General features: G+C 35.2%; 1 protein-coding gene across 1 annotated transcript in view; it reads left to right on the forward strand.

Annotated features, from left to right (window-relative positions):
• Nucleotides 1-17,243, forward strand: part of ASXL3 (ASXL transcriptional regulator 3) — a gene marked incomplete at both ends in the record, with an annotated part of 110,865 nt that overhangs the window by 77,546 nt on the left and 16,076 nt on the right. The window contains 3 exons of the mRNA XM_083360753.1: nucleotides 3,116-3,233; nucleotides 4,179-4,298; nucleotides 11,746-11,909. Of these exons, the coding sequence (XP_083216879.1) occupies nucleotides 3,116-3,233; nucleotides 4,179-4,298; nucleotides 11,746-11,909 (402 nt within the window). The remainder of the gene's footprint in view (nucleotides 1-3,115; nucleotides 3,234-4,178; nucleotides 4,299-11,745; nucleotides 11,910-17,243) is intronic.

Here is a 17,243-nt window from a genome sequence, read left to right on the forward strand (position 1 = left end):
TATTTAGCTTTTCTACTGATGCCAAACCTTTCAAGTTAGCCCAGATCAGGAAACAGACATCATAAAGAGCTCTGTTTTATTGTTGCAGAGGGTAATAACAGAATCCTGACAGTTTGGCAGGTTTTCTTTCTACCCCTGTTTCATACTAGACAGGATCAAAATAGATTACCTTGAGTTTTTTTCTCACTTCCTCTTCTTTCCCAAGGTGAAGGTGATGGTTATTGAACTCTTCTGTTCCTTCTTCAAATTTATCTTGGTATTCATCTACAACAACTTCTTAATATCTCTTGTTTTGTCAAAGTGATTCCAGACTATCATGGGCTTTTTCTTTTTCTTCATTTGTATTGTCTGCATTCCATTTTATTAACTTCACCACCTATTTTCTTTCTCCTCCACCAACTTCTTCATTTTGCTTCCCTCCATCATTCTTCTGAAATCTGTTGAGCCTTTAATCTGCTGTTATTAATTAGAACTTTTTTAGAAGTTACCTTATATGTGTGTCTTGGCTGTCATAGTCAGGGCTTTTTTTCTCATTGAACGCTCAGAACGGAGTTCCGGCACCTTTTTTTGGATGGAACCTTGTAGGATAGGCAAGGTGGGTTGTATGACATGTGTGAGTTCCGGCACCTTTTTCTTTTACAAAAAAAGCACTGGTCATAGTGTCTCTGAGTAGTCACTATGTGAAATCGCGTTATTAACTTGTCTTTCATTTTCCTGTGGTTGATGATCACTTGCTTAAATTCCATAATCCAAAAAATATGCTATCTTTTCATATGAGGTCTGTAGAGAAAGAGGAAGGAACTAGGCACAGTATGGTAACATTATTGAGCAGTCAGCAGCAGACATAGCAGGTGAGGTTTGGCTGTAAGACCTTTTTGAATGCGGGGAGATAGGATAGCCTGGGGTTTGTATATGGCCATCTTACACCAGAAATGGAAGGAACCAATGCACCTGCTCTGTGCCATGGTACTTCATGAGGTTTTTGTGAGGCATATTTGTCTAAATACCCATAGAAATAGTTTCTGCCGCATCTGTTGTTGAATAAATAGTACTTGTAGAAACTTAATTTATATACAACAATACAATTGCAATGTTTTAAACTTGGAGGGCAAAAACAAATGTTGACAGAAATAGTTATAGCTATTACTTGCAAATCAGAGGTAGTGATTTTCATTGTTTGTACATCTTTGTTTAGATTTTTATATACTGTGTTATGTCCTTTCAGGGCCATGAATATTGATATTTATTGAGAGCATAACCCCTAACTGAATTAGTTGCTTAATCAACTAAACATTTAATTGCAGATGAAATTTGCTCTACAGTTGATCAGTGGAACATATTGCTAGACTGGCTATATAGAGATGCCACCAAATTTAATTATAAAGAAATGTAAAACAAGGCATTTCAGTTTGGATACATGCATTTTCTATTTCAGTAACATTTATAGGCTAGTAAACTTCACAGAGCTGAGCTAAAATAAGTATTAATATGTCTTGCAACCAGATTTATCATAATATTGATGGGAATTGAATATTCATATTAAAACTATTTCACTATTACTGTAACCAAAATATCCTATATTTTAAGTTTCCAAACTGATGGAAGCAAGTATTAAAGCTATATTTTTTTCCATTAATAGGTAGGGTTTTTTTGTCCAGTGAATTTTAAATATTGTCATGCAATTAAAGAGGAGCTGTTTGCTTCCAGTATATTAAAACTATGTGATTATATTTTGACCAACATGCATAAGTATGTAAATCTGGTTGATTTAAGGCAATAAATCAGTTTAAATTATTTTGTTGGCTGACAGCCATTTTTTAAAATTCTCCTGTATTATTTATGTCCCTCTGATAAATTCTACATTGAAATATCTGTTAAATACCCAGTTGTTGCTTTTTTATTGTTCTTTCTGGGGCAGAATTTGTGCTCTAAAATATTATTATCCAGAGAAATAGGAAACAATTGTTTTTAATTATTTTGCCTTTGAAGTGTTGTGTGCAAAAGCATTGTCATCTAAATAGACTACAGCTGTATTGCAATTACAGAATTAAGCTCACAAGTCATTAGTCGTTTATGCTCGTAAGGAGACAAAGGATATTAATTCATGCTAAGCATGATCTCCTTTGGTAAAATTTAGTGGTCTTTTTAATGCACACACAAATCAAAGATAAGAGTGTAAAATGAGGATTACAAGCAGGTACCAGATAATCAGAAGTGAGCCGATTTGTTATAACTTGTTCAGTTTAAATATTTGTGCTTGTAAATTGTTTAACTGGCAGATTCTCCCATTCATGTTCCCTAATCTTCCAATTTGAGTTATTTTATTGTATAAAATATCCTGGCAGCTATTCAGGTTCTATTTGTATTTTGTATTGCATTATCCTCCCTGTTGCTGATACAGTTACAAAAAAAAACATGCACACAAACAAATACACACACAACCCCCCTCCCATTTGTAGATATTTATTCTTTTATGATTTTCTCCCACATTTACCATGTTCGTGTTTTGAAGGTTAATGCCCAAAGTCAAGCAGACAGAAGCCAAGTGCTGCAAGGTTTTCCAAGATTAGGACCGATCCCTTTCGCAGAAATAAATGATTCCTGCCATGTGCAGTGATTTTGTGCAGCGCTACTCACGGCTGAGTGAGTGCATCAATACTGTAGCCCTTACATGCTGTACATACTGATGACACTGTGTTAACTTGATTGACTGAGCAGTGTACGGGAGAAGATGCACCTGCAAGAGATGTACAGACATGGAGTTTTAGTCTGGTTTTGAAATATTTATTTTTAGATTTGTTTTACTTGAAAATCTCAGTTTTAAATTCCATGGGTTCTCATGTTTCTGCTGCTAAGGTAGAGCAAACAGTTATGAATGCTTCTTTGTTTTCAACATTGTTCTGGATTTTAAAGGTGCATCTTCTTTATGCTTAAATTAAAATATAGGCAGATTGAATGAGAGAGAGAGAGATGAAATGAAAGAATGGCAAATTTGCAGCTAGTTGGATATTATTATCTTAAGGACCTTAGCTGAATGAAAGGGGAATGTTTTGTGCAATTCACTTGTGAGCAGCATTTTGTGTTATATTTTTCTGTTTTGTTTTGTCCTTTGTAGGCTTTGAGACAGCAGCAGAAAAGAAGAAATGGAGTCTCAATGATGGTAAACAAGACTGTTCCTCGTGTTGTTTTGACACCATTAAAGGTGTCTGATGAGCAGTCGGATTCACCTTCAGGTAAATAGCTACAGACTGACTGACTGCAACAACAGTTTCTAGTCAAAGAGCCCTCCCGATGAGGTGAGAGCTATCGTGCACAAAATTAGGATGTTGAAAAATTATGATGGTGTTCCCACAAGATGGATTCTGTTTCATTTTTTTAACCAATTTTATTAATTCCAAGAAGGAAGATTTTAATTTCAGTGCTAGGAGGGAGGGGAAGGGAGGATCAAGAGAGAAAGACTGTGTCTAAAAAAATTAAAATCACAACAGCTGCTTTAAAGGAATGCAAAGTAGTCTTTTTGGATGCTGATTCTTAATAGGAGAGCTATGTTTTGGCATTCTGTGCCATCAGGGAGCCAAATAAATAACCATCACAACTCCTCTGGGAGTGCGAATTACTCTCATACTCCTGTCTTGCAATAACAGTTGTCCTTTTAATAAGATTTTGTGTTCTGGCACCATCTTAATCACCACAGTGCAACCCTGACCTTTACTTTTGGCTGTTACATGCTTCACTGTGAATGAATCGTGCAGAGATCTGTGTCACTTTTTATTGTAGGTTGGGTTCCCCCCCCCAGACGTGGGAGAAAATTAACTTACCAAAGGGAGGGTTTCCCATCCTTCCTTTTATTTCTTTGTTCCCTTATAAAGGTAGCATTATTATTTTTAAAGATGTCTCTGCTATGGGAGAAGAAGCTTATTTATATTGGATTAGCAAACATCTTTATTGACTGTTACATTGAAGAAACTTGTTTTCATCACTTAATGGATTTATGAGCTTTTGCTTCGTTGCTTCCAGTGACAGGGAATCAACTTGTCAGCAGAAAACATAACCTTTAAATAGGGTAACAGATAAAGATATCACTATACGGGTTTTGTTCCTTTTTTCTTAGCTTTGTTTTTGTTTTTGGTTTTTCCCAAACGGGGAAGCACTTCAGTATAACGTTTGCTTTTTTAAAGGGTCTGAATCTAAAAATGGTGAAGCAGACAATTCTGATAAAGAAATGAAACATGGGCCAAAGTCTCCAACTGGAAAACAAATGAGCCAGCATTTAAAGAGATTAAAAAAATCTGGTTTAGGTGAGTAGGTCTCTAAAATGTCCTTCCCCCCCCCCTCCCAATCTTTTTACTTTATAGAATACATAGAAAAGATGAAAACTCACTATATAGAATTTCGCATTTTCTCTCTTGATGTTTTGGATATTTTTTTTCAGTGCACAAGGGCTTCCCTTGCTGTGTTCTTTTGTCCCTTTGAACTCTGCAGGGGGGTTCTCTTTTGGGGCACCTTCTCCCAGCAGGCCATTCTGTCACAACCCTTTTCAATCGGACAGACTGGAGCTCCCCTAAATTGGCCATTTTGGAGCCAGCTGTTTCTTGCTTCACCATCTTTTCACGGAGGACTATTCTTACTTTCCCTCCCTTTATCTTTTTTTCATTATTTCTCAGCATATTATTTACATATTTCTCAGTCACATTTCTTTTCTTACTTTGGCTTTTCTTTCTCATTCCTTAATAGCATAAAATAGCTCAGATTATATAGTAAACCAATATTTATATTCACTCTGTTAGACTTTTTAAGTGTTGGGCTCCCCCCCTTTTTTTTTTTGCTAAATTATATGTAACTTATTTATCCTAGGCAGTAACAAAATGTCTCATTAAACAAATAAACAGGCAAGCCTTTTTGCTTTGTGTTGGATTATTTATAGTCAGACTCTGCATTTATTCCTTTCTTAGATTTTTGTTTGCAACCTAATTTAATATTTTAGAATATTTCAAAAATGCTAATTTTATAACTGCTCTTTATCCTTCTTAAACTTAGGGCCATTTCATAGTATTATCTAATGCTGTAGAATACTCCAAATAAATTAGCAATATGCTCTGAAAGAAGTTATTTCTCCTTTAAAATTGCAGATTTCTATTGCTGGCATCAGTATCTTGCTTTTTGTATTTGTTTTTCTTCAGGTTCTCTTCATATCTTTTTATTCTTTGTGAATTATATTTTGATTATAAAAACAAATTTTGCTTGATGATTAAAGCTGTGGTAAAAATTGTTTAACTGTCATACATTAAATACAGAATCTACAATTCTTCCCATCCATCTGGACAAAATTAAATCTTTGTTTTGGCAACAAAGCTCTTTCTAGTCTCTGTCTCATGTATTCTGTCTCTCATATTCTCTCTCTCTCTCTCTCTCTCTCTCCCCTCCTCCCCATGCACACCCATGCACACCCCCACACACATGAAGTGTGCTGATTTACTCTTTAGTTCATGGCATTGTTTTAAATTAAGAGTTTTGAGAAGCTGCAAATGTGAAAATGGCCATTTCTGGCTCAGTGGATAAGCTTCATTGTATTATATCTTTTCCAATGTAATTAAGTAATTAAAACTAGCATTTATTCTTTAAAAGACCAGAGTGAATATTTTATAGAATTTTATTTACTTGTGTTTAGACATTTATTTTTTATTATAGCTTAGCAGAAAAGGGAACAAAAGACAAATATAGGGCTGCCTTTTTCAAAAATGGAATTTTTTTTTAAGGTGATATTTTTATGTGAAAGATTTTGCATACAATAAAATCCCTTTCTCCATTCTTTGATAGCTTCCTGTCTATAAAACATGATTCAGTTTCCTTCATTGACATGCTTAGACGTTTTTAGAGTCTCTGATAGCAAGAGAATGAGTGGCTCTGAAATCTTCATAAGTCTAACTTGGAAGCACAATTAATGAAGGGGAAATTGGAAAAAAATTCTTCATGCATTTAATATGCTTTAAATATTAGATAATATGATTTAAATTAGCTGCCTATAAAGCTGAGGTTACTCTAGCTTGTAATCTATGGTGTAACCCACAGAAATAGGAAGGCCATGCTCATCTTCCCTATATTTTCATCCTCCTTGAATCACAAGAGCCTGTCTGAAAAGTCCTGGATTCTTGAAAGAATGGCATGCATTAAGAAGAACTAGAGTAGTGTTTTTCATCCTTGGCAATTTTAAGATTTGTGGACTTAAAACTCCCAACCAGCAGCATATCTTAAAGTTACCAAGATTAAGAAACACTGCTATAGGGCAAGGCTGGAATTATTCAGCAAGAAATTTGTGCACATTTCTGCTCTCTCAAACTGCCATTTTTGATTTGGAATCCAATCCCACACCCTGACCACATAGCCATTAAGACCTGATCTCAGCTGTTCAGGAGTACTTACTAGCTACACTTCCAGAAAGGCTTTCTGGGTGTATAGCTGCTGAGGACCATAACTGGGAAATTAGAGAAGCAATCACGTTTGCTTTCTTAAGATGGTTAAAATAAAGCAGATTTTGAAAACTTCCAAAACAGTACATACAAGCAGGCATTAAAATCTCAAATATTGTTCAGTAATGCAAACTGAGATTTTAAAAATCTGCTTTATCTCTATGCTGATACGGTCTGAAGCCTTGATGGTGACTATTGTGATGACTATTGACAAAAAATGAATTTTTGGCCCCTAGTTTGATGAAAGCATCACTCTCTTTTGAGGCACTTGTGAAAAATACAATTTGGTGCATTCAGGTAAAATTCAGCTGTGGCAATCATTGGTAAAGGACGGAAGATAAATCTGTCACAGTTGTAATGAAATACATTCTAACCCCTTAATGTAACTACCTTTGGCTTACTAGTTACAGTTGGGCTCATAGCACCACCCAAACAGTATTATTATTTAATTGCAAGAGGTTCAGAAAAGGGCAACCAAAATGATGAAAATGTACGAACATCCTCCATATGAGATAAAGTCACATTTGCGACTAATGAGTTTAGAAGAAATTGAGTGAATGGGACATGACAGAACTATCTAAGGTTGGGCATGGTATAAAAAAGGGGAGTAGAACATGGGGCCATCTGATGAACTTGGATAGTTAAAAATTCAGTTAATACACTATAGAATTTGTTAAAACATGGATATAGTGACATCTGGCAATTTGGATGATTATGAAAAAGAATTTGACAAATGCATGAAGCATAAAACTATCAATAATTTCTGGATGGCTTTGTATTGCTCTCTGTCTAAGAGATTGCATATCTCTGAATCTCAGTTGCTGTGGATTGCAAGGAAATATTACTGTGCTTGTATTCTGCATATTGCCTTGCCACTGGCATTTAACTGGACATTGTGGAGACAGAATGCTAGATTAGGTAGCCACAGGTGGTTTTTATGAATGAAAATGTGGTTGCCTTCTATTTAAAAAAAATCCATTGAACACAACCCTCTTTGCCTAATCTCACTGAAAATAAGTGGAACATAGTATTTTTTGTAACTGTTTAATTGTGATACTTGCGGTTTTGAAGATCTTGTAGCATTTCAGGGAATAATTGAACCATCAATCTTTGCTGAAAACCATTTTGGGTTTATATACTATTGGGGTGGCTTGCTTATAGTCAAATGATTAGAATTCAAGGAGGTTCATTCAGGCACAAAGATACTTCTTTGTCTGAGAGAAGGGATGTTAATTTTCAATTTCTGTATAGCTAGTTGAGCTTCAGGTTATATGAGAACATCTGACATAACGTTTTCAGGCAATGGAGAAGGCTCTCTAGGTTTTGAAGCATCATCAGTGCAACGAATACAATGTGAGTTACCAAAAAGTATAGCTCTCTATACATAATCTTTTATCTCTAAGCCAGTAACTAATATTCTGCTCTACAATTAATGGGAAAACATGATTTGCTCGCTTGCTGATTTATTTCACAGTCAGAGATTCGCCTTTCAATAATAAAAACTATATAATATTTTATTTGTTTGTTTGTTTAGTTAATATGCCGCCCAACTCATTGTTGAGCAACTCTGGGTAGCTTACAACATCACAAAACAGCAATATAAAACAATTACAATGTTAAAACATTAAAAACATTGAACATTAAAAGTTATAAATCAAATATAAAAACATGAATCAATATAAAATAATAAAAAGGATGCAATAAAACTAAAAGCATGATTAACATGTGTTGCTCTGAATAGATAGGATCACTGCTTGGAACTAAGAACCATGTTTTCATTAAAAAGTTAAGAAAATGTACATATTAGTGCAGAAATTTTGTACCTTGTTCAAATAGGAGCATTTTTCCTTTCTCTAATTTGTTTTAACTGAGTACATTTTTCATATATATGGGTGGGTTCTATGTGAAGGCAGGCTTTCAAAAGTAGAGAGATTCTGCTTCTTGGAAAACATAACTGTTTCTAAAATAACTTTTTTCTAACAGTCAACAATTCCTGAGAATGGTTACAATGTTTATGGGAACAGGAGAACAGGTTTCCACATAATCAGAGAGACCATTTGCTCATTTTTTGTGCCCAACTGTTATTTTCTCTTGAACTACAGACTGTGTTGTTACTGTAAAATAAATGTTACTCTTCATCCTTAACTCCACATGTGTGTAGCACCTTGCTATCTTGCAGGAAAGATAGATTACAAATGTAATAAATCAGTAAATCAATAAATCTCAAAAGTCAGGGCTAAATAGAATTTCTGTGAGCTAGATGTTGTCTTCATTTTTAGCTATTATTAAGTACTAGAATTATTATCTCATGAGACAGCCTGAAGGCATATGATTACCACTATCCTGCTTAAACTGAGCGTTTCTGCTCAGGTTCTTGTAATTTTATATAAGCTATCTTCAGTTTCATGAAGGACGGAAGAAGGAAAATTAGTGCATAATACATTATTTTGAAAATTAAATTAAGCAAAATGAGAAAATATATTTGCTGACTTTTTATTGTTTATATCATTGAGAGACTACGGCTTTAATGGACACAAATTTTTGATTTTGTTTTAAGATTCTGTGCCCTCCAGCCCCCAACTTTTAATTTGTATCTTGGAGTTGCATATGCAGGACTTTTTAAAAAATAAATAAAAAAATAACACCACCTTTTTTAAACAAGGAAAATGTATGAGAAATTAGATTCCCATTAGGAACAATTATAATGTCTGATTTTTAATTCTATTTATTTTTAAGTTCTGTTCTTAACATTTCAGTTTTTGAAAATTAAAAATAAATGAATTTCAACACTGAAATCCCTGTTACTTCCAGTGTAGACAACAATGATCCTAACATTTTACGTGGCAGCTTGTTCCACTGATTGATAGCTTACATAATTATGATGTTCCTTCTGATACCCAGTTTATACTTCCGTATATTTTTTTAACTCATTGCTTCTGGATCTAATCTCTGAGGTAATAGGGAATAAGTTTACTCTTGTGTGACAATTTTTCAGACATTTAAAATCTGCTATAATGTTTCCCTTCAGTCACCTCTTCTGCAAAACATAAGCATATTCTTTTTAACTATTCCTCAGAGACCTTGCTTTCAAAACCCATCACCATTTTGGGAGCCTACCTCTGAACTCAGTTAAAGTTGTCACTATCCTTTTTGAATTATAGTGCCCAGAACTGCATACCAAATCGTATTCCAACTGGGATCTGATTAGAGTGAAACAATTAACTCCTGTGATCTAGACTCCATATTTCTGCTAATGAATCCCAAGATAGAATTTGTCTTTTAAAAGTTTCAGGACATGGCTAACCATGTTTAACTTGTGGTTGGCAAGGTCAACCAGATTCTTTTCACATGTATTACTGCAAAACCAGGTCTTTCCCATCCTATACTTGGGTCCTATATGTTTCGTCTAGCTTTTAAATTCTGCACTGTTTACTTCAGCCCACTACTCAAGCTTGTTTAGATATTTTAAAAACTTTCTGTCCTCTGAAATATTAGTCACCCAATCCAGTTTTGTGTCATCTGTGAATTTGATAATTATCACTTCAACTCCTTTCAAATCATTATTATAAATATTGAATAAGACAGAGTTCAGGACATAACCCTGTTTTGCTTCCCTCCAACCTGCTTCTCTTGAAGGTAATTAATGTCTAATCTTTTGGAATACAAAATAATGGTCTGGTTCTATTCCATGCCTCCTCCCCTGGAGATTATGAATTCAAGGGTAACATGACTAATTTTCCAAAGCTACCAGTCACCTTTACTACTTCAACTAATTATTTCATGCCAGTGATATTTAGATCTAGGATGACAAAGTCTGTTGTTCTTCCACTTTCTGACAAATAAAATTGTCATCAAGAGAGGACAAACAGTTGTTGGATCTCTGACTTTTAGCAGAGGTAGATTCCCAGCTGATGTCATTATAATTTAAATCTCTACTATTAGTCTTCAAAAGATTGGTAATCTTATATAAAAGCTTCATCCATATCTTCAGCCAGGTAAGGTGATCTGTAATAAATTCCCAATATCATCCTTTATTTCCTCCTTCTGTCTCATTTTATTCTTGTACAAATGCTTTTAGTAGGGCATTAATTAATGCTCTGATTACCGAATTTCTATGCAAGCATATTTTTCCTTTATATATATTGCCACTCCCTTCCCCATTTTTGTTGGATCTGTTCCTTATGAATAAATTGTGCTATGAGCCAGCTATAAGTAGAAGCCATTAGTTCTAAGTCTTTGTGTTTGTGTTAATCTCCCTATTTATTTCCCATTTTCTATGTATGAACATAGAAACAACTGAGATTTTGAGTGGCACTGGCTACTGGACTGTCTGTGAAACTCTGAGTTTCATTGTGGCCTCCTGCTTTTCTTTTTGTGGTCTGTTTTCTTAGCTCAAAGGCAGGGGTAGGCAACCTCGGCTCTTTTATGACTCGTGGACTTCAACTCCCAGAATTCCTGAGTCAGCTATGCTGACTCAGGAATTCTGGGAGTTGAAGTCCACGAGTCATAAAAGAGCCGAGGTTGCCTACCCCTGCTCTAAGGCGTGGATGCATATTTGTTTCTGAACTCCTGCCACTGTTCCCCTGTTAGTTTAACACCATCCTGATGAGTTCAGCATGGTGTCTGCTCTAGCAGTTCTTCATGAAGATTACTTAGGCCATTGTCATAAAATCCAAAATCATTTCAGCAACACTGTCTGTGTAATGGATTATTGACCTCCAGTACCCTGTTTTGTTTTCTATTTCTCATTGGTTCTTACTTTACCAACTCAAATGTGAAAATATGGATTTTTAAAAAGATTAATTCATAACTTTACAATGTGTTAGTGGCTTTAGTTCCTTCATGAAAGTGTGTAAAGAACAATTTATAATGTAGTGTGATTTTTGCTGGTTTGTATTTTAAAACAGCTTTTATTGCGAGTTTATAACACATTTTATTGGTTTCTAACACATTTTGCTTAGCAACTGATTTTAACAGCATAGTTTGATGAAGTAATGAAACTGGAATTTGACTCATTTTCTATAGTTAGGAAGTTCTTTAAAATAAAGCAACATTATTGGGATAATATGAAAAGAGGAAACAAAAATACTATGCACATGTGTGTGGTGTGTAGAAGAATGCTTTCAAGTGTGTTGGGAAAGAAAGTACTCCTCACCTTAGCATGGACAGCTGCTACACTATATGAAATGTAAATGTTTTGAATTTTACTTATTTAAATATACCTTTGCCTTCTTTTATTTGTGATAGAGTTAAATGTGTTCTTATTTGTTTAATCCAGGACATTTGAAATGGACCAAAGCCGAGGACATTGATATAGAAACACCAGGATCTATTCTTGTGAATACCAACTTGAGGGCTTTAATAAACAAACATACATTTCTTTCATTACCTCAGCATTTCCAACAATACCTCCTGCTTTTACTTCCAGAAGTAGATAGGCAGGTGAGTAAAAAAAACTGTGTACTTCACATTTCTTTCATAGTATATAATTTTCAATTGTTGTTTTTATACCTTGATTAATATTGAGTGACGTGAGTGTTTCCATTCAACATAAGTAATGGAAATTGTTCTGATGATTATAGCTGAAAAATCAAGGAGTATGTTTTAGGTGAAAAGGTCCAGCAGAGGGTTTTTGCCATGACAGCAAAAGGTGGATTATCTTCCAGATTGTTGTGTTTTGTGACCTAAACAAGGTAGATGAATCACTTTTCCTGTCATTTCATCCAATGGTATACATACCTGAAACAACTATTAATGCCCATTTCCCTAAAACCTTGAGCATCAATAAACATTAAACCATAGTGTTCATTTCCCCACTTAATTTAGCTGCTTGGTCTCTCATTTCATTGTAAGGAAATATTTGCAAACCAATTACATTAGCTTCATAAAGAGAAAGAGAAGTTGCTATTTGAGATATGCAAATTTTTATAAGTTCTTAGAGTTTTGTTTTACAGTTCTTTCAATCTTAGATCAAGTTATAATATCAATAGAGTCATTAATTAATAATGAACATGTATACTTTTGACACAAAGCCATTAGAGTCTTGGTGGAGCAGTGGGCTAATGCCTCCTTAAGTAACACCAGCTGCCTGCAATTAGTGCAGGTTCGCATCCCACCAGGCTCAAGGTTGACTCAGCCTTCCATCCTTCCGAGGTAGGTAAAATGAGGACCCAGATTGTTGGGGGCAATTAAGCTGACTTTGTAATAATGCCGCTTGGGGTGTGTGTGAAAGCCCTAATAAGCAGGCATATACATAGAATGAAGGCTACTGCTAAGCTTGTAAGCCGCCCTGAGTCTTCGGAGAAGGGCGGGATATAAATGGAATTAAAAAAAAATTAGCTTTCAACTTATTTCTTTAAATTTACTCAACCTCTTGTAGATATTACTCTGTTAGAAGACTGTATAATTGAAGGCTCATTTGTAAATTAATATTACTCTCCACAAGAATGGAGAATGTCTCTCAAGGAAAAAGGACCTGCTCCAGGGCTAAGAAGGAAATCTCCAAATGCCCTCCTGCCTCCACACAATCTTTACCATGTGGAAAGATTTGGTAGGCAAAGTACGTCCCTAGAAGATAGCCGATGAGCAGACTTCTTTCTCTCTCCCTTATTCTTTACCCTGCTCTTTCCCATTATAGTGCATTGTGCTCTATCCCACTTTCCTGTTCAGTCCTTAAGATTGCTTCTGTCAGTCTTATATCGACCTGATGTATTTTCCACTGAGACAGGAACAGCCCTCATAGGACTTTATCCTGGCTGTTTACCAGGTTCACCTTTACCCAGTGCTTAGTATATGTCACTTTTGTGCTATTTTGAACAATTAAAGAGGGGGGTGGGGGTGGGGTTAAAAAAAAAGAAAATCTCTAAATCACCTCTGGGGAAGAAAATGACATCCTCTTAGATCTTTTCCTTTAAGATAACCAGACTTTAATAATAGCAGGCAGATATGACAATATTCTTGGCTTAGGAGAAAACATCAGTGGTAAACTAATACCAAACCAAATACATAGGATAAAATGCTCCCAGAAACTTCAAAGATGAGAGTGAGATAAAGAGAAAAATCCTCTGGTCATGCTCCTTTGTTATACAGCCCTCTTGATCAGGAAGGCAAAAGACATTGCCACTGCAGGGATTTTTTATCCCCAGCTCTCATGTTATCAAGTTTAGTAAATTATTTGCACAGTTAGATCCATTGCTTTCACCCCCTGAATATATCAATAGATATATAAATTTGGCTTTGGATACTTAAATTAGTCAGTCAAGAAGAAACAAGACCCTTTAGAGTGATACAGTGACTCCCCAATGGCTCTGCAACAGTGTGATTCCACCCTTGAGGCACCTGTCAGGCACAGGTGACCAGATCAATACATGTAGAGTTCAAGCTAACTACTTTATTGTATTCTGCCTATAATACAAGAAATCTCCCTAGACTGCTTATCTTCCCTTGGAAACAGATAGATAAGGCTCCATGGAGTTGCATGGGGGTTCAGTCTTGGATCCCTTGGAAGCTACACAGTGATTCAAGGCTAATTTCCTGCTTGATTCCTTCTCCATGCTTGTCTGATTATTTCCCAACAGCATCATTTCCGTTGCATGGCCCATTCATTGTGACTGCTCTGATTACCATTCAGTAAATTTTTCAGAATCATTGGAGTTGGGTGGCATATAAATTATATATAAATAATAGTTATTACTATGATTGGTGGCATAGTCAGCCCGATTTTAGACTGATTTGGTATTTTTGCCCACCTATCAAGTTCTTCCCAAGGACTTGGGACTTGTTTAATGGTGTTAAAAGTATGATCACAGGATGTAAACAGTCCCAAGTAAAGCTGCTTCTTGCAGTTGACTGATGATGATTTTGTCAATGCTGATGGTATTCAAGTGGTGTTCCAGATGTTTTGGGGTTGCACCCAAGATGTCTATCACTGTTGGTACTATCTTTGCTTTCTTTTGTTTGCCACAGTTGATCTATTTATATTTACCGTTGTATTTTGTGGTTTTCTCTAGTTCTTTCTCTCCGCTTTTGCTGCTTCCAACTACTGCCGTGTCCACTATCCAGATTTTTTTGCCTTTCTTACCAACAATCGTTAAGTCTGGGGTGTAATGAGGCAGGTACTTTCTATTTGAATTCTAAAGTCTCAGAGCATTTTAGCTTCTTCATTTTCTATGCTATATCCCTCTGCCATCAGTTCTTTTGATTTTATTTTAATCATAATTGTAATAGTAGAGTTGGAAGGGACCTTGGAGGTCATCTAGTCCAACCCCCTACTCAGGCAGGAAACCCTATATCATTTCAGACAAATGGCTGTCCAGTCTCTTCTTAAAAACTTCCAGTGTTGGAGCATTCACAGCTTCTGGAGGCAGGTTGTTCCACTGGTTGATTGTTCTAACTGTCCGGAAGTTTCTCCTTAGTTCTAGGTTGCTTCTCTCCTTGATTAGTTTCCATCAGTTCCTTCTTGTCCTGCCTTCAGGCGCTTTGGAGAATAGCTTGACTCCCTCTTCTTTGTGGCAGCCCCTGAGATATTGGAACACTGCTATCATGTCACCCCTAGTCCTTCTCTTCGTTAAACTAGACATACCCAATTCCAGCAGCCGTTCCTTATATGTTTTAGCCTCCAGACCTCTAATCATCTTTGTTGCTCTTCTCTGTACTCTTTCCAGATTGTCCACTAGGACTCCGAGATCCTTTATATTTTCCTTCACAAAATTCTGGTATCTCACAGTAAGATAGCCATTTGTATTTGCCCATTTCTTATATATAAGATACTTCTTGTGCCGAGATCCATAACCTCAACTTGTATATATTCCGTATTCTTAATATGGCACACCTAACATAATGATTTTTAAAATCCACATTAGACTTGACTTTGTCATGCCACAATCATCCATGACACTGAAAACTTGGGTCATGTCCTTTAACTCCAAAACTTTTCATTTCTCAGTAATACCCATTCTTTCATCCAAATCAAACAGCAAGCTGCAAAATACAATTTCAAATCAGATAAACATTTATTTTGCATCTTATAACACCTTATATTTAACTTGTGGCTCTTTCCCCTCCCATACAAATTTAGGTATATCTTTCTGCCACTGTTTAAATGGTGTATCAGTTGTCAGATATTGTCTAAAACAAAAACATCATTCTAGGGAAGACATTCACTTTTATCACAGAAATTCTTCCCAGCGATGACAGTTGTAATTTTCCCATCTTAAGCTAACTTTTTAACTTCATTCCATGTCTTAACATAATTATTTTGAAATAACATACAATTCATATTTGTCATAGTGATACTCAGATATTTTATCTTCCTGTCAATCTTAAAGCCCATTTTATTCATCAATTCTGTTTGATCTTCCAGTTTCACAGTTCTTGTTAACATCTTCATATTTTGTTTATTAATCATGAAATCTGCTAATGCACTAAGAACTTTTAATTTGCCATTAATATTTTATTTCCCTTTAAAGTATCTTTCATAACCAACACCAAGTCATTTGAACATGTCTATTTTTGAAAAGGGTATATATCTTTCAAAAAAGTAGGCATAATTTCTTAAAGTACCATTTTTCTTTCTCCATATATATCACCCAGCCCTAAATTGACCATCAGATCAAAGAAAACTTTGATAACTTGCTTTGAGTGATTTTAATATTTTTCTCAGAAGTTCTGTCCAGTTGTGGGGAGATCACTCCAGCAAACATTAATTTTCAGAAGCAACATATATTAGTTTTTTCATTTGTAAAACAATACTTTGTCCAAATTTGGGCCGTCTAAGTTTTAGTTCCATGCATATTAATTTCCACCCCAACAAATCTACCATGCTTTTAATTGGGAATTTATATATAAAATAATTCCATATTTATTTTTAATTTAATTTCTCTACCTGTAGCACTTAATTCAAGATCTCCAGTTTCAGTTTTCTTTTGCAATCTCCACTGACACTTCTATTTGAGTCTCTGCAATTCTTCTTTGAATTTTATTTTATTTTTAAATTCCCTTGCCTTTTGGACAGAATTCAATCAAAAGCTCTGCTGTTTAAACAAAGATTACACCTTCCAATATGTGACATTGACATGGAATATTTTTCTCCTTTAATCATTCAGTCAAAAAACAGTATTCTTTTCTCTTACACAAAATTTAAATAGGTATTTCTTTAGGAACAATTTCTTTGTATTATCAATTTTCAGTTTTGCATTAAAATGCTGCTGCAAAACATGATTCCTTGTCTTCTTACTGACAGAGTGCACCAAAACACTCCTTGAAACATTTCTTATTCTTGCAAATTTTGTATTTATTCTACATTGTTTATCTGTGTCCTCTTTATTATTTCACCTTTTCTTTCATCTTTACAAATCTTTCACCATTTTTTTCAGATGCTGTCAATTTAATATCAGGTGATGCTGCTTACTTATTGTTCAGTTGTTCAAATATTTCCTGAAGCAAATCTGGTGTAATTCCTCTTTCTGCAGGTTGCTGTAGTGAGTCTCTCTTCTCCCCTGGTGTTTTTTGGTGTTTTTCCATTACAGGTAGTCCTCCATTTACAATTGGTCACTTAATGATTGATTAAAGTTATGATGGATTCCTAAAACAGCTAGTTGTGACCCAGGTTCAAAGTTCTGATGCCTGCCTGCCTATAGTCGCATGTATGTATTTTAGACTATGTAGAGCAACCTGCAATCTCATGACCACAATTTATGGCATTTTTGCCAGAAACCAGCATTTACTTTTGGTTTCTGGCAAAAATATGCCTCTTAACAAACAGTGGGTTCACTGTAC

Source organism: Vipera ursinii (genome assembly GCF_947247035.1).
Source record: "Vipera ursinii genome assembly, chromosome: 3".
In the NCBI taxonomy this organism is placed as follows: domain Eukaryota; kingdom Metazoa; phylum Chordata; class Lepidosauria; order Squamata; family Viperidae; genus Vipera; species Vipera ursinii.